The sequence below is a fragment of the Dermacentor andersoni genome, chromosome 6, assembly GCF_023375885.2.
Source record: "Dermacentor andersoni chromosome 6, qqDerAnde1_hic_scaffold, whole genome shotgun sequence".
Taxonomy (NCBI): domain Eukaryota; kingdom Metazoa; phylum Arthropoda; class Arachnida; order Ixodida; family Ixodidae; genus Dermacentor; species Dermacentor andersoni.
Window position 1 is genome coordinate 41,266,742 of NC_092819.1, and position 24,476 is coordinate 41,291,217.

Below are 24,476 nucleotides of genomic sequence, written 5' to 3' on the forward strand. Positions count from 1 at the left end.
TACACGTATATGTTATTCATATCAGTGTTTTAAATGATTTATGCTTAACGAAGTTCTCGATTTCAGCCAAATTATTCTCACGTCCCATCGACTTCATTAAATCAAGGTTCAGCTCTGTCTGGTCCCTTAGTACATGGCCTGTAACGTCCGTGGCATTGACCGTCCCTACAGGAACGGTTATCGTACGCATTCTCATAACGACAATTTCTTGTTTCTGCTCTTTGCACGAAAATGATGCAGCCCTTGTATCCCTTCCGGTCGTTTCCACATTAAACATACAGAAGATGTTCTGGGTTATAAAGATGCGTAAGGCTTCAAGTTTTGTTTCGTTTCGTTTTTTTTCCCTACGGTTTGCGAGTATGGAGTCGCGCCTAAGAGTCCCGGTTTCTCTACATGAGGAAGGATATAAGATTGGGCTTGTTGGCAAAACATGCTTTAAAGTTTTTGTTAACAGCGCAAGGACACCAGAGGGGAAAGAAGTCAGCGTCCTGTTCTTTTCTATCTCCTCTGGTGTCCTTGCGCTGTTAAAGCTTTGCACATGCCAATTCCAGCAGCTTCATTCCCTTTTCTTCGATCGTTCTGTCGGATGTTTGACTTCATCGTCGGTACAGCTCAGCAGAACACGCTTTTCTCGATGCTACAATCGCCAACATGCGACATCGATCGCTGTGAAATTGAATTGAATTGAATGTGGCGCACGATACCGCGCACTGTAGCATGGTCAATAAGCACTGCGGAGGATGCACGGCTTAGCTGGAAAACGACATTTCAGAAGCCCGCTATCACCGATATTCTTCTCCCTGTGTGCGCACACGCGCACATAAGCGTCTCGGCGCACGTCTTTGTGAAAAGTTTCGAAGTCAGTTCTGTGCGTGGTTGGTCCTTCTGTGGGACCGGCGTACTGGAACTCCTGTGCAAATTTCGTTGCTCCGAGGGGCCACAAATTTGTAGGAACGTTGTTTTTCGTTTCACTCAGCTCTGGAGCGCAAACGTAGTCAACAGAGGCCCTACAACAGAACCAGGCACACCGTCACCAGCGGCTCCGGCACTATTGAGGAAGACATGCACATTGAGTAAACCAGGACTGACTCGGTCATGACGACCGGCCCTCTTTAGCGTTAAAAGGACGTCTGCGTGTCTGATTTCAAAGAAAGCGACCGTGAAATGTAGTAGGCATGTTATCTCCCTCTGTTTTCGTCTCCAGTAGTCGTAACCCCTATACACACGACGCCTTGCTGCACGCCCACAGCCTGCAAAGTGATATATAATGACCCTCTTCCGCCGGACGCGGATTAGTTATCTCCTCAGGGAGCCTTCACCCCAAGAGTGGCCCAGTCGCAAGTATAACATAAAAATATCTCACGCACTGCCTAATGAGACGCCCAGCGCAGTCGTATCTCGTTAGAAGAGAGTCGGCAGCCGCCAAGGACGTGCAGATCGCTACGGTGTGTACTTCATTTTAACGGAGCCAATGACAACTTGCGTAAGCTGTTTATACAGTTCTCGCACTAAAGAAAAGTGACAATCCGTGCCAGAGGGTCAGTGCAAAAAGGGAAGTGTTGTCAAGGCGAGCACTGAGGCGGCAGCACAGGAACGGCGTTGCAAGCGGTAAGTGTTTGCACTGACACGCCGGCAATCATATCGCTTGCTCTGCGGAGCTACCGTCAGCCGAGAAGTGCCGCGCGGGCAAGCGCCTCGAAACTCCATACCCGCGCCGATTTTCTTATCTCCTCCGGCAGCAAAACGCGTACACAATAACAAGCACGATTTCGCCCAGCAGCAGCAGTAGCAGCACCGCGAGGTCAGAGAAGCGTTCGCCAGCGTAAAAGACACCTGCCTGCGTGTGCTCCGTGCTGACCCGCAAGGAACGACTGAAAACAGAAAGAAAAAGACAAACAAAAAGTAGCAAGGGTGGTCATCGAACCACGCGCTCGTTCGACGAGCGGTTATCGCAACAGTCACAGCTGGTGAGAAACTTCTTACGACGGGCTCGAGTGACAGAAGGCAAGCTAACGAGACCGGACGTCCTGGCCTTCTAGCAGAGCACAGACAAGAAACGGGAAGGTCGAGCCTACACGTACGACGTCGTCTACCAGAAGTGCGCGCGTTTCCGTACCATGGCGCAGCGTTCCGCATCAATGTATCGCGCGACGTTCCTCGCCCTTGTGGCCACGGCTCTGGCGGGCCAGTGCGAGGCCGCATGGAAATCCTGCTCGGCAAACAACGGGCAAGTGCTAGACCTGACGGTGAACACACCCTGCAACAAGGACCGCTACGTCCTCCAGAAGGGCACCAACGTCACGCTCAACGTCCAGTTCTGGTCCTCCGTGGACAGCGACCACGTGACTGTGCGCGCGCACGGCTTCGTGATGGGAGTGCCGATCCCGCTCAAGATGCCCAACGAAGACGGCTGCAAGAACAGCGGCATCGAGTGCCCCGTGAAGAATGGCGAAAAGTACGCGTACGTGCAGCAGTTCGAGGTGAAGCCTTCCTACCCCAAGATGAGCGCTAACCTGAGGTGGGCGCTCGGCGATTCGAACGGTGGCACGGTGGCCTGCGTGATCTTGCCCGTGGACATCGTCTAGTGATATTGCCGGATGCACTGGTCACGTGACGAGGACACGATGGATGCGCATACGCCAAAGCAGGATCGCGTCGTGTGACGTGTCATTGCCCTTCGTATTCGGCCCCCATTTGTTTTACGTAGCAAGCCAGAGCGCATTAAAGAGGCAAAACGTGAGGCATGTCAATGCATCCAGCTTCTCCGTTAAGGTCAGCTTACAGCTTAGAGTGCGATTAACGACCATCGCTGTGAGAGCTCCATAATTCAACATTGTTATGCATGGCAACAGCATGCTGCCATAACTATTTCAAATGTGCCAGAACCCATGCTAGGCATGGCTAACAGGTGATGTGGGGTGAAATGCAAAAACGTCTGTGTACTGTGGTTTGGATGCACACAAAGAACCCCAGGTGGTAAAATTAATCCACAGTCCCTAACTACAGCGTGCCTCATAAGTAAATCGTGGTTTTGGCACTTAAAACCCTGCCTGACTTTTTTTTTATTATTATTTCTGGGGGCAAATGGCTCTGGGTGACTTTTACCTTCCAGTTATTCTCGCATCAATGCTCGCTTCTTGTGGCCTTCAACCGTCTTATCAGTACATCTTCAAGTCTGTAGTTGGCGGCCGTCTTCCTTTTATGGTTAACAGTAAAGAGGGGGTGGGGCAAGGGGTGCGTGCGTGTCGGTTTTGGTGCGTACAAGCGAACTGCATGGCAGTGGTCATGCACTATATTTTATGAATGATCTAGCTGTATGGCGCACTTGCTGGTAGTTGCGTGTTAAAACCTGCATATATGTTAATGTCATAAAACGTACATGCACGATACTTCACCGTAATTAATGTATATCTTAGATTTGGTTATTGCAGGAAGGGCGCAGTCGCTATGAGCGGTACGCGACACATCGTTAATTTATAGGTCTGAAATTTGTACAAAACACATCTGTACGCGGCAACAAATGTTTGATCGCAGATTTAGCTTCATCTACGAAACCGATGCGAGTTAGTCGCCAATGACTTTGAAACAAACCGCAAAATATAGTTCTCGGCTCTAGTTCAACTGGTCTTTTCCCATTCTCCTCTCTCTCTCTCTCTCTCTCTCTATATATATATATATATATATATATATATATATATATATATATATATATATATATATATAATGTATATATAGTCTTGACGTCCAAAAATAGCGTTGATCGCAGCGATGACCTCGTTGACAGCACGCCGCAGGGCTTCTCCGACGCGTGCGATTTCCGTCTCATAAAATTTAAATAAAGCTCTTCACATACGCCGGATCGCTCGCAACGGGTTTTTATTTTTCTTTATTGTTTATTATCTTTTTGTTGACGAAGTTGTGGCTGCAGATTATTTCGTTGTGACTGAGCTGTCACGACGCTCCGCTCCGTTTGTAACGCGGGCGGCCATCGCAGAGTGCTCGCATTTTCACTTTCCGTATCCTACGTTTTCGCCTCTGCGAACGATATGGAAAGGGCCAAAACTGAACCTTATGATACAGTAGCGTCGCCGGGCACGGCGTGGCAGTGATCTTTCTGCCTGGGTCTGGCGAACGAGGCGATCAACTATTCCAATATGGTGTTGTACAGTGGCGTAGCTAGGTCGTCTGGTACTCGGGGCCCTTAGCTCTTCTGTCACCCCCCCGCCGCGGGTGTAGTCGAGGAAGGCGAGGATATCGACAATTTTCGTGTGTCTTCAGACCTATATGACACCCCCCCCCCTACTGGCCCCGTGCACCCGGAGCCCCCCCCCCCCCCCCCCCCCCCCCCCTGCTACGCCACTGGTCTTGTAGCGTCTCTGACCGAAGAAGACAAGTTGTTTCTTTAAGTGCTTCAGACGCAAGAAAACACGCAATGGGCGCCAGCAACAAGTGCAATAGGCGCTTCGCATTCGATAGCTACGCACTAAACTGAGACAGGGAGTCGGTATCTGTACTACTCGATTTCACGCCTCACGCCAGCAGGTGGCGCCACGCTTCATTCAACACTCCAGCGCAGGAGGCCTATTGGCGGTGAATTTCTCACTACTATTTTCGCCCACCAACACACTCGCAGAACGTATAGCATATAATATTTGATCGAATATTTGCACAAGCTTACCATGCAAGTATCAAATAATATTAAAGTGGCCGCAGTGTCCCTCTGCAAACATGTAATGTCCAAGCCTGCAAGTGGGAAAAGTTTAATTTGTGTTCTGTTCACAGACTCGGAACTTTCTAAATGCCAATGCAGAGGGAGCACCTTAGAGCACTCCTACAGTGGACAAGTACTTTCAGCAAGATAGGTATGTTCTTTTGGGTGTAAGTTGACCTTTTATTGTACAACGTTTGAGGATCCGGCTCAATGAATTGAGGCTTTCAGAATCGCAATTCGGGATTTTTATAACCCAGTATGTCAGGCAAAGCACATGAGCTTGCTTCCTCATCACACAACTTTTGTTTCCATTCTATCAAGACAGTGAAGCGATGGTAAACATGTACCGCAACGCCCATGGTTAACAAAAGACAGGTCTACTCCTTCATCGCAACTTCCTTTTCAAGATGTATGTAGTAAGGAATGAAGAGAAACCTCACCTACCTGCTTCCCAGACTATTTGCACAATCAAGACTGCTTTCAGCTTAAACATATCTTGAAAGAGCCTCATGCTTGTAATTCTGTGAATTATATTTTGAGATTTCACCATGTTATGCTTACAATAGACAGAAAAAGCCTTCCTTAACGATGCTGGTTGCTGCCGAAAAATTGTTGCGTGTCTACGATAAGTATTCAAATGCCAAAGTACTGCAGTTGGCAACCTGTCATGCATGGCCGAAGTATGGCACAAAATAGTAGTTGCAAAGTTTCTCATTGGCCGTTTCTTGAAGATTACACAAACATTCTAACCACCAAGTACGACAAACAAAAGCAAAAAAAGAAAGGTGCACATTTGATCCATATATTAGAAGTTCATTCTTAAATATTACTACAGTAAAAGCTCGGTAATTCGAATTCCGCGGGGATGCCACGAGAATTCAAATTATACAAAATTCGAACTAATGACAGTCAGAAAAAAAAATCGTTTGGTTAAGGCGCCTATACAGTCCGACGTAGCGTGAGCGTGCGCGCACACACGCTACGTCACGTTGGCGAGAACGTCTATAGTTCGAACCACTGGCGCAGCCAACGTAACCGGACGGGGGCAACGTGGCCCCACGTCGAGATGGCTCTTGCTCCATCTGCGCCGACCCACAGTGCGGGGTGCGGTGAAAAAAGGTGGCCACGCTTCTTCGCCGACAGCCGTCCCAAGTGGCGCGCGGGTTGGGGATCGTTCTGCGCATGCTCCGAAGAGAAAAGCCGACGGCGCGCGCGTCGAAGTAGCGTGACTAGCCCCACGCGACGCGCGCCGACGCTCGGTGCAGGAACAAGAGCTGCGCTCTACAATGCACTCTCGAAACGGATCACAACCGGCTGCGACGTTGGTCTCCGTTGTACTTCTGTAGATGCACCGACTGCACGTTGCTGAGTTCCAGTATACGCATAGGTGGCGTCCAAACACGTATCCCAGCGACGCTTTGCTTTGAGTAATAGCCACGAATCTCAAAGGCTATGCTTTTTGATACTGCGAGCGCCGATAAACGTCATGGCCGCCGGGTTATTGATATTACCTGGTACCGCTTCTCGGCAGAACACCTCGTAGATAAAGAGCGAAGCCTCCAAATGGGACACGAAAAAAAAAAAAACGAAATAAAAGAAGAGACGCAGTTTCGCCCTAAAGGAGAAGCATCGGTTGCGAAAGCAAATTAAGCCGTAGGAAGTGAGGATGGTACTTTTATCGACCGCATCAACTTGTAAACATTCTCTTGCTAACGAAAATACTAAGCATGGCGTCAGCACGCACAGCAAACGTGAACACATCACCCCCGATGACTACGGCCACTCGCTGTCAAAACGTTGGCGTGAGGAAACGCGGCAACAGAAGTCAGCGAAGTTACATTCGTGCTGTCTATGGCTTCGACGCAAAGTGAGCGCCGACAATCAAAGCCTCGGGCTCAACACACGCAGAAGTAGCAGCTATTGCCCTAGCTGCCTCTAACCCCTGGTCTCAATACATCATAACCGACTCGCGCGGGGCTTGTCGAAATTATGAAGCTGCTTGGGTCAGCCGCTAGCGGGACGAATATTGGAGACCTATAGCAACGGGGGAATTGATCCTACCCACCATTGCCTGGTCTGGACTCCGAGCCACCAGGGCCTAGCAGGGAATGAAGCCGCGAACACGGCGGCCCGAGCACTCATCTACCGAGCGTTCCAGTTAGACCATGGGTACCTGGAATCGTAAGGCAGCTATCTTGTTACATTCAAAGATATCACGACCTTTTACAAAGATAGGCCAATACCCAACTCCTGCAAAAGGGTTTGGCAAGGCTAATGAACGCATCTTGATCCGACTTTTCACTAACACTTTATTGTGCCCGGCAATCTTGAAACATTTCGATTGTTCCTTCACTGGCATGTGCCAATACTGTGGGGAGGTGGCTGACACCTACCACACCGTTTGTCAGCTCAATTCAGCTTTCTCTCAACCCTAACCTAACCCGAGAGGAGTGGGAGGCGACGCTGCTCGGTTGCTCGGACCTTCAGGCCCAAAAGGCCTTGGTCCGGAGGGCTAAGATGGCGGCTCGTACCAATGGGGTCCCCGAATAGGGACTCTACCCATTGCGGAGTCCCCTTAAGGGCTCTACCTCTTTTTTTTTTGTCAATAAAAGCTTTCAAGCAAACAACACACAGAACGCACGAAGCTACGAGCCACCGACGCACCTAGACTCTGCCTCCAACGCAGATCGCTCACAAGATGCGGCCGCGCGACTGCGTGCAGCCGCCACATGTGTCGTTTCAGTCGGAGAGAACACCGAACCCCCCCTCTCCCCCGGGCCTTCGCAACGTTGTGGAGAGCTTCCTATTCGTATTCGTCCCTTTCGCGCGGGTGAGAGAGAGTAAAACATCTTTATTAATAATATTTGAATGGCGAGAGCAGTGTGGGAGGAACCCTCAGTCCAGGGTTCCTAAGATGATTCCGGCGATGTTTCGAGCCCGTTGTATCACAGCTCGGAGGACCTCGGGAGATCCGTCGCGGAGGGCATCGTCCCACAGCTCTTTGTTGCGTAGGGGGTAAAGGAGAGTTGGCAAGGGAGGAAAGAGGTTTGCAGTGCACTCAATCGTGACGTGGAAGATTGTGGGCGAGCTGCCACAGCCAGGGCAACGATCTGCATAACAGTGTGGGTAGAATTTATTGAGAGAGACAAGATTTGGAAAAGTTGCGGTTTGTAACTGGCGTAATGCCACTGCTTCCTCCCGCGAGACGGACGGCGTGGGTGCGACGAACGCGCGGGCGAGATTGAGCCGCGATCGTCGGCTGCTCCCGCACGCCTTCATGCGCACAACAGCGTAGGGCGCGCGGCGACGTTGTTATCGCCCTTGACTTTATGCGGAACCTCACGGTGACGCCCACGCCGACGGCATAAATGCGCTTGGAGTGTACATATGATTGCTATGCAATAAATAACGAACTAAATAAACACGCAGCGCCGCGTCCGCGTTTATATCTTGAACGTTTTGAGGGAGGGAGAAAACCGACCAGCAATAAACGGTCGATGAGGGAAAGAGCAAAGCTGCGCGGCTACGATCGTCGCTAACGTGCTTCCGCGCACCAGCACCTTCACCATCCACGATGGTGCGGAGTCCGAATTATCGGTGGCAGTGCAGATTTTAGTGTGAATTAGCGGGATACGTTACATATTGCTTTCAATGCATTGTTGGACGGACCGCGGCGGCTACTTCGAATTATCCGAAGTTTCGAATTAATGAGTTGTGAAATAACGAGTTTTTACTGTACACAAGGTTCACCATTTTCAACAGCGCAGAAGAATGCAAAGCAGCATAAGAAGTGTCTAAAACAAAAGTGCAGCACATCACTGACACTCGCAACACACAGAAGATGCATTTATTTATGTAATCTTTGAAACAGAAGCATCCACACAATTTACAACAGGTAAACAGAACTGACAAGCATTGTGAAGTGATCGAAGCAGCTAGTGGTGCTAGTATATGGTCATTACACGTCTTCGCATAAAATCTAGTGCTTAAGAGGAGCACCAACATGCCATTTATAGCTTGTCATGATAGCATAGCATTCATGTCCTTGGCATCTTGCATGCTCAAAAAAAAAGAAAGAAAAGAAAGAAAGGAAGAAAATTCAGTTCCAGTATATGTACATATTTTTTTACATTTTTACATGTATAACTATACGCTTTCTAGCATACTCATGCATTATACAGGGTGCTTCAGCCAACACTTTCAAAAATATTTAAAGGTTGCCTGTGGCAGATATCACAATTCTACTTCATGACCTGGTCTACTCGAAGCGGCGGCCAATACTTGCAAAAAAATTGAGATGCAAAATCGACTAATTATTAAATATTCACTAATTAAGTTGTCTCTAATTACATTATGGCCCATATTGCAATTTACAAATTATAGCCATGGATTTCGCAAGGCGGATCCACTTGGAACGAATTTTCAAGATGACACCAGTTTCGAGATAAAAATTCCCGAACTTTGCGGAGAAATGAACTGGCGTTCCAGTTAACTTGTTAACAAAACGTCGTTTCACGCACTGAAGCACACAAGTAACTGGAACGCCAATGCATTTCTCTGCAAAGTTGGGGAATTTATATCTCGAAACTGGTGTCGTCTTGAGAACTCGTTCCAAGCCTTGCAAAGTCCACTGCTAGAATTTGTAAACTGCAATATGGGTCATAAGATAATTGACTAAACATTTAATTAGTGAATTATTGGTAATTAGTCAATTATGCATTTCAATTTTTGTGCAAGTAGTGCCCACTGCTTCGAGTAGACCGGCTCATAAACTAGAATTGAGCTATCTGCCACAGGCAACCTTTAACAAATTTTGAATGTGTTCACTGAAACACCCTGTATATGAAAAGCATATTCCATTTACAATACCATAACAAGAAATGAACAAGTATGGCCATAAACTGTCACTGACAATGAGAAATATTATACTAAAGGTGCGATGGAGTTGCAACACTATAGTCTTTCCACTCATTCAATTTAAAACTTTCAATAAAAATTTGTGCCGAGGGCTCATTGACTGCATAATGATAAAAAAAAAAGAGAGAGAGAGAGATTTCTCTTCAGGGTCGATGGAAGCAGTGCTACGGCAAACAGATTATTGCAGCAGCAAAACCAGCACACAAAATAAAATGTAAATGGATGTTTTTCTTGAATGCAGCTTTCTGTTTCCCAAAGTGAAAAAATGCCACCTTTTCCAACAATAGCTGTGCATGCTGCAGTTAAAACAGTGCAAGTTATTGCAGTCACATGAATACTGATGGTTCTTATCAACAATGTGCTGCCTTAGTAAATAACAACGTAATCATTGCTGCAGTCAAAACCTTTGTGCCTCTTCAAATTTACGCACAAATAAAGCAGGAAAGACACATACTTTGCTCATTATCCACAAAATGCAGATTATGGTGGTTCACTTATCATACACCTACATGTCCAGATTTTAATGTCAAGAGGTGGAAACATTACTTCTTTAATGACATGAATGACATGTTCTTTTCACGTACATAGTGCAATGAAATTCCATGCCTGGCACCTTACAGCATACAACTTTGCTATAACCCAATTATAAAACTATGATTAGCCAAACAAATGTGTCAGTAAGCAGTTTACAAGCAGCACACATGCACATGCAGAGACTCGTGTGCAAATTTATGTAGCTTTGGCATAATACATATGGAACGCCTGCATGTCTATTAAAAGCAAGGAGACAATTCCTTAGTCCTTCTATGTCAGTTAAGAAAGGAAAGCTTCCCTACTTGTCTTTCTAAGCTACGTATTCTACAGAAGGCACAACAGACAAGCAGTCTATTCGAAATAGCAATAATTATGAATATACATATGTATGCTTCTTCAAGAAAGCCCTACGGTATCCATCGTTAGCGCGATATGATCAGAATTGATATATCTTTGGACCAATTTTGACTGCTGCCTCCAGATTTCATAAGATAAGAACAAAATATTTGCAAAAGGAACTAGAAGGTCCAAAAGGAGTCCATTTGGTGCTATTCCTCTCGGGACACACTATCTACCAGAGCCAATGGAAGAAGCCCTCTTACTTTCAAACAAGCCTGCAATTAGGTAAGTAATACTCCTACTGCGTCCAAGTACCTTAGTCTGATGATGCAGTAATTCCACTTGGATACAACAACCGTGTGTGCTCTTTCTTCCTTTACAGCAGTGGCACTATATTACGAAACCTGGAGTTGGTGTCATGTGCTTCCTACAAAAGCACAAAAGCAAACAAAACCTCGGAGTACTGAGACCAGTTTATTTCCAGGCCTCGCACAGTGGCTAGCTAACGTGATCCAAAACAGGCAGAAATGAGTCTGTTAGTTTATTGCGCGTACAGCTTCAAAGAGCTCTTAGCTCAATTTCTTACCTGTTGCAGTTCTTTTACCACTGTCAAATTCAACATTTAATTGCCAAATAGCGTGTTTTCAACACTCGTCCCTTCTCGCAACATGTAGAATGTGGAGCAGTTTTGTTCTTCTGGTGACAGATGGCACCGATGTTACTTTTACTGAAAACATCTATCTGCTGAGTGAAGCTGTTAAGGGGAGTTCCATGTTTTTAGTGTGATGTTAGTGGCTGGAGCGTGGCTGGTATTGAATGATCATCGGAGAAAAGCCTGTGTCAGACTCCTGAAGTGACCATATTACCCAGCATAGGGTGAAAATGCGCAGAATACAAGAACAAGTGTCCGCTATAGCAGAGACTACAGTAGCACTAGGCTTGGGTATAGCGATTAAACTACACCACACATAGCGAAGTGTTTGCATAGTTTTGGGCAGATTATGGGCAGTGGTAAAACAGACCCCTAGGACTTCCGAATCATTTGAGAACTCCCTTACACAGCTTCACTGCCCTTGATGCATGAGTTGCTTGGATTTGCATACACCTGCAAAGATGTTTTTTTTTTTCATTTGGCATAATAATGCAAATGAGCAAGTGGTTTGGGTGAAAGGACAATTTATACAGGGTTGTATTACTGGTGCAAGATTTGGAAATGAGCAACACCAACATTAGAATTCAGCGTCAGCAGCATTTAACACATTGGCTAAACTAACAAGCTCAACACATGGTACATGATGTTAAAGATCTTCAGAAACTTGCTTTGAATGACTTTTGTTCATGATCTTATATAGTTCACATCAATCAGACATCATCTGGCAATGGCCTACTATTCAATCCCTTTTGCAATTGTTTTTTTTTTTGTTGGCCACATTGAGGAACGGTTCTGCTAGCAATAATTTGCTAACACCACAAGTCTGATGCCCCACCATATGTTTTTGCAACTAATTTTGCAATTGTTCCATCACACTTTCTCCCGGTGGGGCTGGTGCTGCTGGTTCCAGAGCATGGCGTAGAAACTGGATGAGTTTGCCAGAAGGCTGCGGTGGTTTCCTCGCTCGCACACTTTACCATCGCTCAGCACGAATATCTCGTCTGCATCCACCACGGTAGAAAGGCGGTGGGCGATGCAGATGGATGTGCGGCCTTGTGATGCCCGCTGGAGTGCCATCATGATTTTCTGTTTTGACAGGTTTCAACAAAAAGGAAAAGATAATGTCACTATTATGTTACATTCGTCAGGTAAAATTAATCTTGCCTGTAATGTGCAACAGGGAAACTTGTTTGCGCTTTCATTAAATAAGGTCTCGTGTAACATTTACAGTCATTTGACTGAATGCATGCTTGCAGGACTTTTGGCCTACTTTCATCGTGATCACAAAGCCATAAGTGCCACAACACATTGTATCCTCCCTAAATTAATGCATGCACATTGAAACCACATCATTGTGTGGTCTGAGTCTGTATCTCGGATGCGGGGAGGGGGGGGAGGGTAGACTACCTGGTGGCGCACACAATGCTTGACGCTGGTTATGCTGCTCTTGGCGCATATTCTGTACTTAAACTAGTGATAGCAAAAGAACTTTAACCTATCTGGGGATTATAATGATTGTATGTCATGCCCACAGCCTCATGAACAGATGTAGTGCTTGCGACCTGGTGCAAGCACTACAAGTCTGATGAAAAATGCACGAAAACAGTGGTGACTCTTGACGCAAGCAGCTCGTCAGCGAAGAACTGCTGACCAATTAATGTGGTCTGGCTAATCAAGGTGGCCATCATCCACGTACAGCTATTTGTATCCTTAGGCTGGAGCAATATGTGTACGTACAATATGTGTACTTGGGAGCGGTAGGGGTTGTGCGGGGATGGCTGCCCGAGTTATTTCAGGAGTGACAGTGAAAGGGTTAATATTATTGCCTTTTATAACAAGAGCCTGTTGATGCTAACTACTTTTTTATTATAGGCACTGATGTTCCAACCCAGTGGCCCAACCCAATTACCCATGAATCTGATACAACAGGGATGCATGCATCAATGCAGATTCGACTGCCCTGTCTAAAACTGAGGTTTTATTTCTAGGACAGACCTTTAGAACTGTTGTAACTGTAATAAATCTTGTAACTGACCATAACAATGAAAAAAAATTGAAATCTTGCTGTCTCTATGGGCACCTTGTTCACAAATGTGGGGTAGTAACCACTGAAGCAGCTAGCACTGCTACAGTGGCGATTTCCTCGTACTTCAAACAAGAGAGGACACATGACACAGGAGGACACATTTTGATTTTTTTCATTCTTGTGGTCAGTGAGAAGAATCAGCTGGGTGGAGACATTGAGTGAACACTACGACAGGGTGAGGATGCAGACCACATGCAATCTACAGAAAGACAGAGCAGCTTAACAGGTCTCACACGGTGGACATGCTATTAATGCATTCCTGAATCACAGCTAGGCAGCCACAATATACAGAATCGTAAGTATAGACGAGGAATGCTACCAGTCACAATGAGCAAATTAAAGGAGAAAGTGTTCGATTACAACAGCTGTGATGGCATATATGATGTCTGAAACCTGCCACTAACCACAGCTGTGACAGCTGAAGTGGCTGGTCCATCCACTGTGTCAAAAAATTTCAGTTCAAAGCCTACAGAAACAATGATCAGATTTTCCAGCACAACAATGGTCGCGAAATTTTTCTTTTTTGAGCATGCAGTTCCACGCTCAAGTGTAAGAGGAAATAAAGGCATTTATGCAATACAGCCGATCACTGATACATCGAACTTGAAGGGATTGCAATGTAGTTTGATATATCGATAATTCAAAATAAAAATCTGTCTACCTAAGGCTTATCTGAAAATTGCACATGTTTTGAACTTGAGACTGGGAGAAGTGGAAATTTATTGATTTCTTTCTCCAAGGCTGTGCTGAAAGCACAAAAGTTTACTTATTTCTTGCGCATGAATATCGCAAGTCACTCATGATGCGGAATGGTCTTTGAAATACTGTTTGTGATAACCCTAAAAGCCTGCATCGTCTAGCCGCGAGACTGCAGTGCACCTTGGGCAAGTTACGCGCTTGTTGCATGTTTTTTTTTTTTTTCTGGATAAGGTAGAAATGGATGCAGCTTGTAAGCAAATCAGCCTGTATGGACATGCCCCTTGCCACCACCAGCACATTTTACTGCAAACTGTGCATGAATATGTGCAGCCACGTGTCCATTAAAATAAACAATTTGAATGGCCGAGCATTATGCGCTAGCAACAAGTCAACCAGGCAGCCACTGTTACACCCGTAAGTGGATTTCAGCTTGCAGAACATTGAAAATCGTTCCCACTCATGTGTGACCCTGTGAGCATGAAAGATGTGTTCAGCGCACACTGTGGGCCATCAAATCACACAGCCATGAGTCTTGTGCACCACTGCCATGTTTTTCTTCACAATGTGCAAATGTGGCATGTGATGATTTTAGTAAATACAAACTGTAATGCATAAGTCTGGCTAAGCGAGGGTTAGGATTGTATTTGTCTTGGCTGTTTGCAGGAAGCCTGAAGTGTGTTCGTGGAATCCACTAAGTATAAAAGATAAAACCCGGCAGCGCAGACAACTCCAGTTTGGCATCACATGCTCAGAGCCACTCGGCAGACATACCAAGCGTCATCTACACTTTCCTGTAGAATGTTATTGGACCAGGAGCCCTTTTGTGTTCTTGAAGCAGCGTCACTATAAAGAACTGCTGCAATTTGCACGAGCCAGCCATACTTGCAACGAGTAAGACAGGGACATACAAGTTGCTCATCTTTCCTCTATGGCATGTACTGGCCTTCATATTCAATCCCTTGTTTGACAACATCTGCCATAACAGTGATATTACTTTGGCATCGAATATTTTTAACAGCGTGACAAGTGATCACAGCCCTGTTAAAAGTGCACTAGCAGGACGTGCAGTGCAACGTTCAGCATAATGAATGTGTGAATGGGAGTTCGATATATGCATAGTACAGGTGCTATACTTTTACATAAGATTTTTAAGGTTTGGTATGACTGTTAGATACAGTATATACAACTCATTATGTCCAGGTTTGTTATATCCGGGATTGACTGCATAATTAAAGATGAACTTTCAATGACTAGAAAAATTAGTCTGTCGCATATTAGAAGAAATATATGAACATGTGCAGTCAACAACAGATATTTAGGACACCCGCGGCTGCCAGGGATTTTGAAGAATTGGACACTGACTTTAGGGTGACTTTAGAATGTGTGAATGTAATGTGGAGATGTATAGGGTGACCTAAATTGTGTGGTTAACACATAATGTTTCAGTGCCGCAGCAATGCGTCTCTTTGTGAAACCACGTGTGCCTGTGCCAGGGCCCTAGCAGATGTGCACCATGATAATGAATCCATCAACAGAACCCTCATATGCTGCTCCAAGGGCCCATATGACAGCTCCATTGACACAGATAAGACTGCAAGTTTGTCCATTGTGACAAAAGACTAGACCAGTGGGCCACTGGCCTCATTGTCTCATTGCCCCTTTCATTGCTTCTCCCTTTCTATGCAGAGACAGGTGCCCCTTTTGCACACGTACAGCTGTGCTCTCCCTGGGTACTGAAATGATGGCTTTCACGTAAAGCTTTGTTTCTTGGTGGCTGAGCCTTCTGCATTTCAAAACATGCAGTTATAGAAAAAAAAATATCCTGTATTACATTTAGAGTGCGGTTACATATATGACATTATGCGCTTCTTCAAGACAGTAATTTTACAAAATCAACTGTGTTGTAATGGTAACTGCACTTTGAATATAACATGAGCATGACACGATGCAACAGTTACTGTGTTAAAGCAAATATGTCACTGCATACTTTTTTAAAGAGCCCCTGAAATGGTTGGGACAAATTTCGTAGACGCGTAGGGTACAGCTAAAGTTACTCATTCGCACCCCAATTTGTGTGAGACGTCTTATACTAAGAGAGCTATGGACGATTACAAGTTACCCTCCTCCATAGTCATGCATTTTCTCCTCTACTCGTTCGCCGAGTGATCGGGGCTAAGTTCCGCCTTCACTGGCTCTGCGTCATGATGGCACGTCGTGTCGTCGACTTCCAGTTCTCTAGGAGTGCGGCGCGAAGCCTTTCCAAACTCTCCGCCAGCTGTTCGGCAGTCGACCCCAAGCAAGAGCTATGACACAACACATGCTTGCAACACATGCTTGCAGCATGTGTTGCAAGCATTCTGTTGCAGTGCCGAACGTTTCGACAGATGGCTGGAGGCATAAACTCAAGCTAGTGAAGGAACTTTAGCGTAGCCATACGTGAGTGGCCTGGCCGGTCTGCACGGTCCAGCTGCCTGTTGGTGCAGAGTTTAACCAGCCAAAGAAAGCGCTAATGTTGCTCTAACCAAGTGTAAAACATTTTAAACATTTCCACAAACAACGTTTAACCATTACACTCCTGCAAAAAATATTGCCAGTCGCTACGTTTGCAGTCCACAACGCAACAAAGTTGAATCATAGTGCTCGCGAAAAGACTGAGACCGACTCTGACCGTGGAGCTCTCGTCAAACTGGACCACATTGTAACACAAGCAGATGACGCTTGCTGTGTGCCAGAAGTGCTTAAGTGTAGTGTGAAATTGTTCTTGTGCATTTTCTTTCTGTTACTTTCTTTTTATGGAAACAAATTAACTAACATTCCAACTATTACAAACATCATTTGTTCACCATAAAGGTGGAAAAATTATCGATGATGCGCCCTGGGCAGCCAATCGGATAGCTCGCCCTACTGATGTCAATTGGGTGATCTACGTCATATGGGTAGGGGCGGCTGAAAATTCCACCGAGCAGTGTGCTGCGGTCGACAGTGATGTACATTTTTAAAATCTTATAATAATTTATAACCTTAATATATATAATAATATATATATAATAATAACCTTATAAAACCCTTTACGCGGAGCACTTAGATGTGTCGATTAATGATCAGAAGGACCTACTCTAACGACTCAGTATGTTTGTACAAAATCGTCAAGATAGTTTCATCATCCCTTTAGGCTTAAAAAGCAGATTGTATTCAACACTGCATATTCAATGCGTATATCGAAGGCGCCTTTTTAATTTGAATTTAAGTAATTCAAGCCAATTCTGCATGAGCCAACAATGCTCAAGCTTCTCACAAAGCAAAAAGAAAGTAAAATGTGAAAAGAGAGAAATAGAAGCAGCATAAGAGTGTGGCTCACATGCTCAGTGATAGAGTCGAGGGAGGAGGTGGCCTCGTCAAACACCAGGATGGGGCTGTTCTTGAGGATGGCCCGTGCAATGGCAACACGCTGCTTCTCTCCGCCGGAGAGCTTGAGCCCCCGCTCCCCCACCTGAGTGGCATACTGCAAGGGCCAGGCCATGATGGAGTCGTGCAGCTCGGCCATGTCGGCTGCCTGCCGCACATCTTCGAGGGAGCGTGAGAAGTCACCGTAATGCAAGTTGTACTCAATGGTGTTGTAGAACAGCACTGCGTCCTGCAATGGGTGACGGAGAAAGAAAAAGAAAATGTCAATTTTCTTTTGTTTAAAGCGAAGTTGAAGCAATTTGTAATAGTGATTGAATAATTTTGAAGCAAGTACAGTAGAACCTCGTTCATATGTTATGGAAAAAAAACGAAAGAAAAAATGTACTGCCCGAGAAACATAGGATCCGAAGTCAATAAAATACTTGACAGACTCAACTGTAGTTGACACTTAGGTAATGTGAAGCGATGCATTAATTGTTGCAGCATGAGAAGCCGATGTCGACGGAGCTGGCGGGGCCTGAGCGGCCAGAGACCAGCGTTGTCATTTTTGGGAATTCTGCTTGGGTTAGCAGCTTCTTCTAGTGGGGAGTTTTGGTGGAAGATTTTGACGTGCCCATACGGCATAAATTACTGTGGCACGAGATGCTGACGCGCGTCCCGCTGATGAGGCCCAAGCGATCCAAGATGCATGTTGCCGTTTTGCTATTGCACAGTGCTTTTAGATGGCTATGAGAAATCAAACTGAAATGAAATCGACCTGGTGGGCGACGCCGGAATACGATGGTTACGATACCACCAGAGCAAAACGTGGCACTTGCTTCTCACCGCATGCAACAGGGAATGGCAGTGCATTTGGGTTATCACCTATTACAGTTGAGTCTCGTTACAGAGGACCCTGGTAATCCGACAAAAAAATTTCCTGTTTATCCGAAGTCCGTAATATCCGAAACGCCTCACTTCCGAAACTTTCATTGTAATGTCTAACAACCCTATTGCAAAGCGTGAGTGACAAACGAAGATGAGGCCCACGCGGGTGCCCACTTTGTTCACATTGCAGATCACTTTCAAGATACGGCTCTCACACGGGCACGCAGTTTGTCCACATCGCAGATCGCTTTCAAGATACAACGACCGCGCCATAAGCAGCAGCCATCGGAGTAGAACCCCTCTCTCTCGCCTCCCCCCTCCCCTGTGCCTCGCGCGCAAACGAAGACGGCGTGTTTCCGCCCAGGCTTCATCCCTCTCACGCGCGATGTTGCAAATCTTGCAAATCAGTTGTCAGCCCGTCACGCCATGGCACAAGGACGTTTTATACGCCCGATTTTGAAAATTGTTGCTGATTTCGTCTGCTGTAGCCGATAGTGTGTTGTAGCGTGGTCAGTTAAAAGGCGAACTTCATTGCATTGATAAAATAGGTAGAGCAAACTAAAGCTAAAATGAGGTCTGTTATATCAAAGTCTGTTGTATGCAGGTCCATTGTAACGAGTGTAGACTGTAAAAGTGTGCAGCAGGCTTCCAACGGCACTATGACCCATGTGCCATGAAACAGATAGTTGAAGATGATTATTGCAATAGGGCTGTCGGCAATAGCTGTCAATGCGGCATGCGATGACCTGCGAGGAGATTTGCTGGTACCAGAATAGGAAACTTAAGCACGCTGGCATTTGCACCCTAAACGGGCATGCGAGTATGGCAGGAAAGCTGCTGTGATAGGCGACTACTGTTTGCCATAGTGCGGGCTGGGCTCCTTCCCTGTTTACATGGAATCTAGCGGTTAGAAAATGTATCATAATATCGCAGTTTGGCTATATACTGAATGTTGATTCCGAAATATGTATAGCATTTTCTGGGAATGTATGAATCGGCAAAAGAGATGCGTAATTGTATAGAGTCATTTTTTCTTTCAATCGCAAATGTTGGCGCCAGAAAATCATACATAACGGGATCATATCAACGAGGTTATGCTGTACTTCAAAAAGTTGTGGGATTTGCACACAGCTTTGAAACAACAACCAAAAGTAGACACTTCTAAAAAAAGAAGAAGGTCCTTTGCTTGAAGACACCAAAGCACTTTCATCTTTTGAATCAGTTTATCTTGTAAGCCACAGAGCTGTTCAAATAATTGAGCAGGTCTGAAAATCAGTTGGTGAATGTAAATTAATCTTCATATTCAGGTTGTCTGGCTATGAGCCATGTCAATGTCACTTGCCCAGTAAAACCAAAATTGTAAACTGTACATGTTTCTAAATTCTAAATTGATATTCATTTGTCTTATATAGTACCTTGAAAATTCTAAATATTGAAATCTGAACCAATATGAATATTGGATGTATTTTAAAATGTTGAATGTTCGCATAAGCCTCGTCCTTGGCATTTGCAATAGGAAAGAGAGATTTATTCAAATTAAATCAAATCAAATCCGTTTAATATCATTACATCATATGCTAATTACAGCATATAAGATATACAGATGAGGGTCCCAAATAAAGAGACTGAAATCGGACCCTCGTTGATGATTACATTTAAAGAATACAAGGATTAGCAGCAGTGTGAACAATAGAATAGATATGTCAAGTAAAAAATAACAGTAGGCATAATGGAATAGAAAACATAAAAACGCATGAAAGCATGAAATGAAGAAATTAAGAAATAAATACAGTACATAAGAACATAAATCTAGTACAACTCAACAAGCTAAAACATCAAAAATTTAACAAATAGTCTTTTAATGGATTCTTGAATGAGATTAAGGAAACTTTGAATTTAGTGACGTGGGTGAATGATTCTATAATGTGATCACGGGGAAGGATGATGATGATTTACCATAATTAGTTGAAACCTTAGGTAGCAGAACATTGTCGTTAGCAGCAAATCTGGTATAGTTGGTATTTACTAAAAGCTCAGAATCAATGTAAATGATAGAAAGCTGATTTGTTATTTGCTTATGCAAGAACAAAATTACCTAAATTAAATGGAAACAAGTTATCAATAGTTAAGACGCTATTAAAACAAAGAAGAGCAGAGGCGCTGCCGTCGCGAGGACAGTGAAAAATAATACAAAGAGCTGGATTTTGTAAGTGCTTGAAGGGATGAAAAATGATGATGATACTGATAAGTATTTCCTCATGATATGATGCCATAACTGATATGACTATCAATGAACGCAAAGTAAAGACAAAGAACGATCTGATTATAAAGTGGGAAAAAAACGTCAGAGGTTGGCCTAAACCAGTGTTTTCTAGCGAGCTACTCAGCAAATGTGATCTTACTCAGCAATAGGATATGAGGTGAGGAGAGCAAGAGGAAAGAAAGAAATTGACAATGACGACAATTAGGAGAGAAAAGTAGGTAGAAAAAGGAACTTGAAGCACTAGTTATGATCGCATACCAAGTTCACTGTTTCTCAGACATGCCTCAATGGCCTCATGACCTAACAAGCAGGATATTTCGACCACAAAACCAAAAGAAGACATTCAGCAAGTGGCTTGTCAAAACAAATTATAGATGCAGTCATTGACTGTCTCTCTTACGAGTACAGCGGGCATACGCAAAGCATGCATTTTACATGCACAGCATCTATAGCACCTCAACAGTCTGTGCATGAATGTACAACAGTGCAAATGATGATATGGAAGAGCACTATAGATTATCTACAGGGATTGCATAAAGAAGTCTATAGAACTCTGTGCTCAAGCATTCTAGGTTGAAACCAGTGCCATTGCGTACAGTCAAGTTATCAGGGAAAGCTGCTGGACAATTTTCATGTTGCCACTTGCCATGTGCATCCTTCTCCTGCAAAATGTACTAATGTAGGTATGAGAAATGTGAATGGGAAAGTATAAATCGGAACACCTTGGGAGAGAAATCTTGCATAGCTGTAAAGTAGAGCAGGAGCTGGGTGCAGCAAAGATGACTACTGTGTTGAACAACAGCAGCAAAATAACTGCAAAAAACTATCAGCTTACTTGAGGCACGACAGCTATTGCTTTCCTTAGGCTGTCGAGGTCTACCGTCTTGATGTCCTGGCCATTGATCAGGATCCGTCCATCAGATGGGTCGAAGAATCGGTACAACAGTCGGATGATAGTTGACTTGCTAGAAGGGAAAATGAAGAACAAAATGAGATGTCAGTTGCCTGCTGCAGTCAACTGGAAGAATAATTAAAGCACTCTGTGGCAAACATTTTTATTTATTTTATTTTATTTACAATACCTTCCAGGGCCCAGAGGCCATTGAGTAAGGGAAAATTGTGAAATAACTGTGTCGCACATCATATAAAGCAAGGTGTCTCAGCAAACACAGACTTTGAACAGAGAATTCACTGTATGCTGTTGTTAAAGCTGCTATTGTCTTGTTGCAGAACTGGCTTTACAATTTCCTACATGAATTATGTATTTCATGCATTATATTGTGAACAGATCTTTGTTTAGTTGTACCGCACAATCCTCCGTATTCTTGAAGCTGTTCCTCCACTCCACCAGGCTGAGCACCCAATCTGCTCTCTTCTTATCCCTTAATGTTATACCCATCATTCTTCTTTCCATAGCTCGCTGCGTGGTCCTCAATTTAAGTGGAGCACTTTTCGTAAACCTCCAGGCTTCTGCCTTGACTAATGAGGATGCTAAGCTTTCAAGGATTACCGTGGATGATCATGAAGTGCAGTGACCACTTCTGTCGATAGGTGGTGCTGCTATCTACTTTCTTCAGTCGAGGTGGAGTGTTGAGTAGAGAAACATTCTAGAATACGGGGGAGAATTAGCTTTATTACCAAAAACACTACAATTATACAAGTATCTCCTTCGAGCTCCCAATTTTTTGCTATTGTAAACATTGTTTGAAGGAAGAACATTTTGATTATTTGTTGATGTTCCAATTCGCCTTTTTCATCTTGAAGAAATGTGTTGGCCACAAGCAAACACTGACCATCCACAGCTTGCTCATTTCAGTTTATGATGAAAGCTAAATTATGAACAGCTGCCTTTGGCAATTGGTGTGTTGCTCACATTATCAATCAATGCTTGTTGTGTTGTGAACACAGCTTGGGACACTCGAGCACAAATTAAGGTGTACTTTCTGGTGAGATACTGGCACCTATGACTCCTGCTTAGCGCTAGATATTTTAGATTCTGAAAGCCCCCAAAACACAGTGTTTAGTCCTTTTCTACAGAATACACTTTTCCTGAATATTTTCAATGTAGAATTACGCTGTTCCTGCCAAGGAAATCCTATTTGTTTGTTTACTCTCTCATACACAGTGCCATTTAGGCCTTACAGTGGGTGTGTGTGTGGGGGGGGGGGGGATTACATATGGAAAGGTGAACAAACTACACAGCAGCACATATTAAATGCTCTGTACCAAACAGAAAACAAAAGAAGGTGGAGGGGAACAAGAGTAATACGTTAGAAGAGTAATGCAGACTTTCAATAACAAAAATTAGGAAAGCACTTAGGAGCTTTGGTAGATCAAATCTGCCATTGTGCCACAATACAAGGACACTATTCAAGTATGTATACACAGCAGTCTCTACGCATATTCAAAGAAAAACATCAGTTCCAGTCAAAGTCAGAAAGAAAAAAAATTTAATCTAAAGAGCCGCCACAAAAGCTTAATTGCTGTATGATAACTATGCTGTATTGCTCCTCATGTTAAAGTGTGACTGTAGAGCACACTTCATTGGATGCACTAATGCCGAGCAATGAAGACGGCAAGTTGGGCCAGTTGGTTGGGATTCATAGTAAGGTTCGTTACAGCGCAACACACTTGTCTTGTGTTGCGCTGTAACGAACCTTGCCGAGCAGTGCCCCGGTGGAAAAACAGAAATACATTCCATGCAGTTGATGCTTTCATTTTACCTGAAGATTTAGGGTTTGGGCACTTTGGTAAGCTATTCTTGCAGACAAGCATACAACAATACAAGAATAGCGAAAGGATAGACAGGGTGGAAGCACTGATTTAGGAAAGCCCTGAGAAATCTTATGCCAGCACTTTAATAATGCGCTTCCTACCCTGTGCCGCTGCCACCAACTAGTGCCACCTTCTTGCCAGCTGGGATGGAGAGGTTGAGATTGTTCAAAATGGGCTTCCCCTCGACATAGCCGAAAGAGACGTTCTCAAAGTCCACCGTGGCCGTGTTTGGAGCGACAACCAGTAGGGGAGCTCCAGGTTTAGACTGTAGGCAGCGGATGAAAACAAATTAGCAATGTTCATTCTCCCTCGGTGGTTCTAAGAAGTCCGTTGACATTGATCCGAACTGTCACATTGCACCTTGTATCACTTTGCTTAAAACATGCCATGTTGAAACAGAGAGCAACCTACATCTATACTCACACGCCAACACTATGAAATTAAATTTTTTTAATATGTTTGATGCCTCAGCAAGCTTTAGCACTGTGTAAGAAATATAGCAGTAGATATTTGTAAGCTTTCTTTTCTTCAAAATTAAAGTAAAGAGTAACAGAAACTGTATACATGAAATGCTGCACTATACGTTCTACAAGTCCTTTCAGAGCTTAAGCAGTCTTAGTTGGGATCATACTAAACATTTGAAGTTGGCTGTTAATAAATTACTTGAAAAGTGAATAACATGAAAGTATTCAGTCCAAAACTTTTTCTACGTGCTCGCACGATGTGTTTTCTTCATATAGAAGCAAAGAGAAAATCATTCAGAGGGCCTGCTTTACCTGAATTGGCGTCTTTAGCTTCATGAGAACAAACATTGTCTGCATGTCAATCAATGACTGCTTCACTTCCCGATAGACTGAACCAAGAAAGTTAAGTGGCAGCGACAACTGGAACAGCAGCCCGTTAACCATCACCAGATCACCTACTGTCATAGTGCCTGGAACGATATTGACAGGGCAACAGGGTTGAGTTTGCATTCTCCCACAAAGTCACCTCGTGGCTTTATAGAGCCTGCTAGTTATACATCTAACATCTAATATACTAATTACAATAAAATGTCGTTAATCTGGCACTAATTTATCTGAATATTTAGATAATGTGTACAAGTGAAATGGCCCCATAAAACATACTGTGCAATACATATTCATTAATTTGGTGTTAATTTGGTGAGCTTTGATCAACAAGACAGTGGGGCATGTAACGCACATGCCATGCATGGAATTTCAGTGAT

At 44.3% G+C, this 24,476-nt stretch overlaps 2 protein-coding genes across 4 annotated transcripts in view; one reads left to right on the forward strand and one right to left on the reverse strand.

Annotated features, from left to right (window-relative positions):
- Positions 1-1,475: 1,475 nt before the first annotated feature.
- On the forward strand, positions 1,476-2,740 carry LOC126521951 (NPC intracellular cholesterol transporter 2-like). The gene has a single exon (XM_050170700.3). It carries the CDS (start codon positions 2,118-2,120, stop codon positions 2,583-2,585), a length of 468 nt encoding a protein of 155 aa, XP_050026657.2. The 5' UTR covers positions 1,476-2,117; the 3' UTR covers positions 2,586-2,740.
- A 5,799-nt stretch (positions 2,741-8,539) lies between these two features.
- Positions 8,540-24,476, reverse strand: part of ABCB7 (ATP binding cassette subfamily B member 7) — a 30,702-nt gene continuing 14,765 nt past the window's right edge. For all 3 annotated transcript variants that reach the window (XM_050170702.3, XM_050170701.3, XM_050170703.3), the window contains 5 exons: positions 24,025-24,182; positions 23,350-23,513; positions 21,309-21,438; positions 17,297-17,572; positions 8,540-12,239 (listed from right to left, as the gene is read on the reverse strand). In XM_050170702.3, the coding sequence (XP_050026659.2) occupies positions 12,024-12,239; positions 17,297-17,572; positions 21,309-21,438; positions 23,350-23,513; positions 24,025-24,182 (944 nt within the window). In that variant the 3' untranslated portion in view covers positions 8,540-12,023. The remainder of the gene's footprint in view (positions 12,240-17,296; positions 17,573-21,308; positions 21,439-23,349; positions 23,514-24,024; positions 24,183-24,476) is intronic.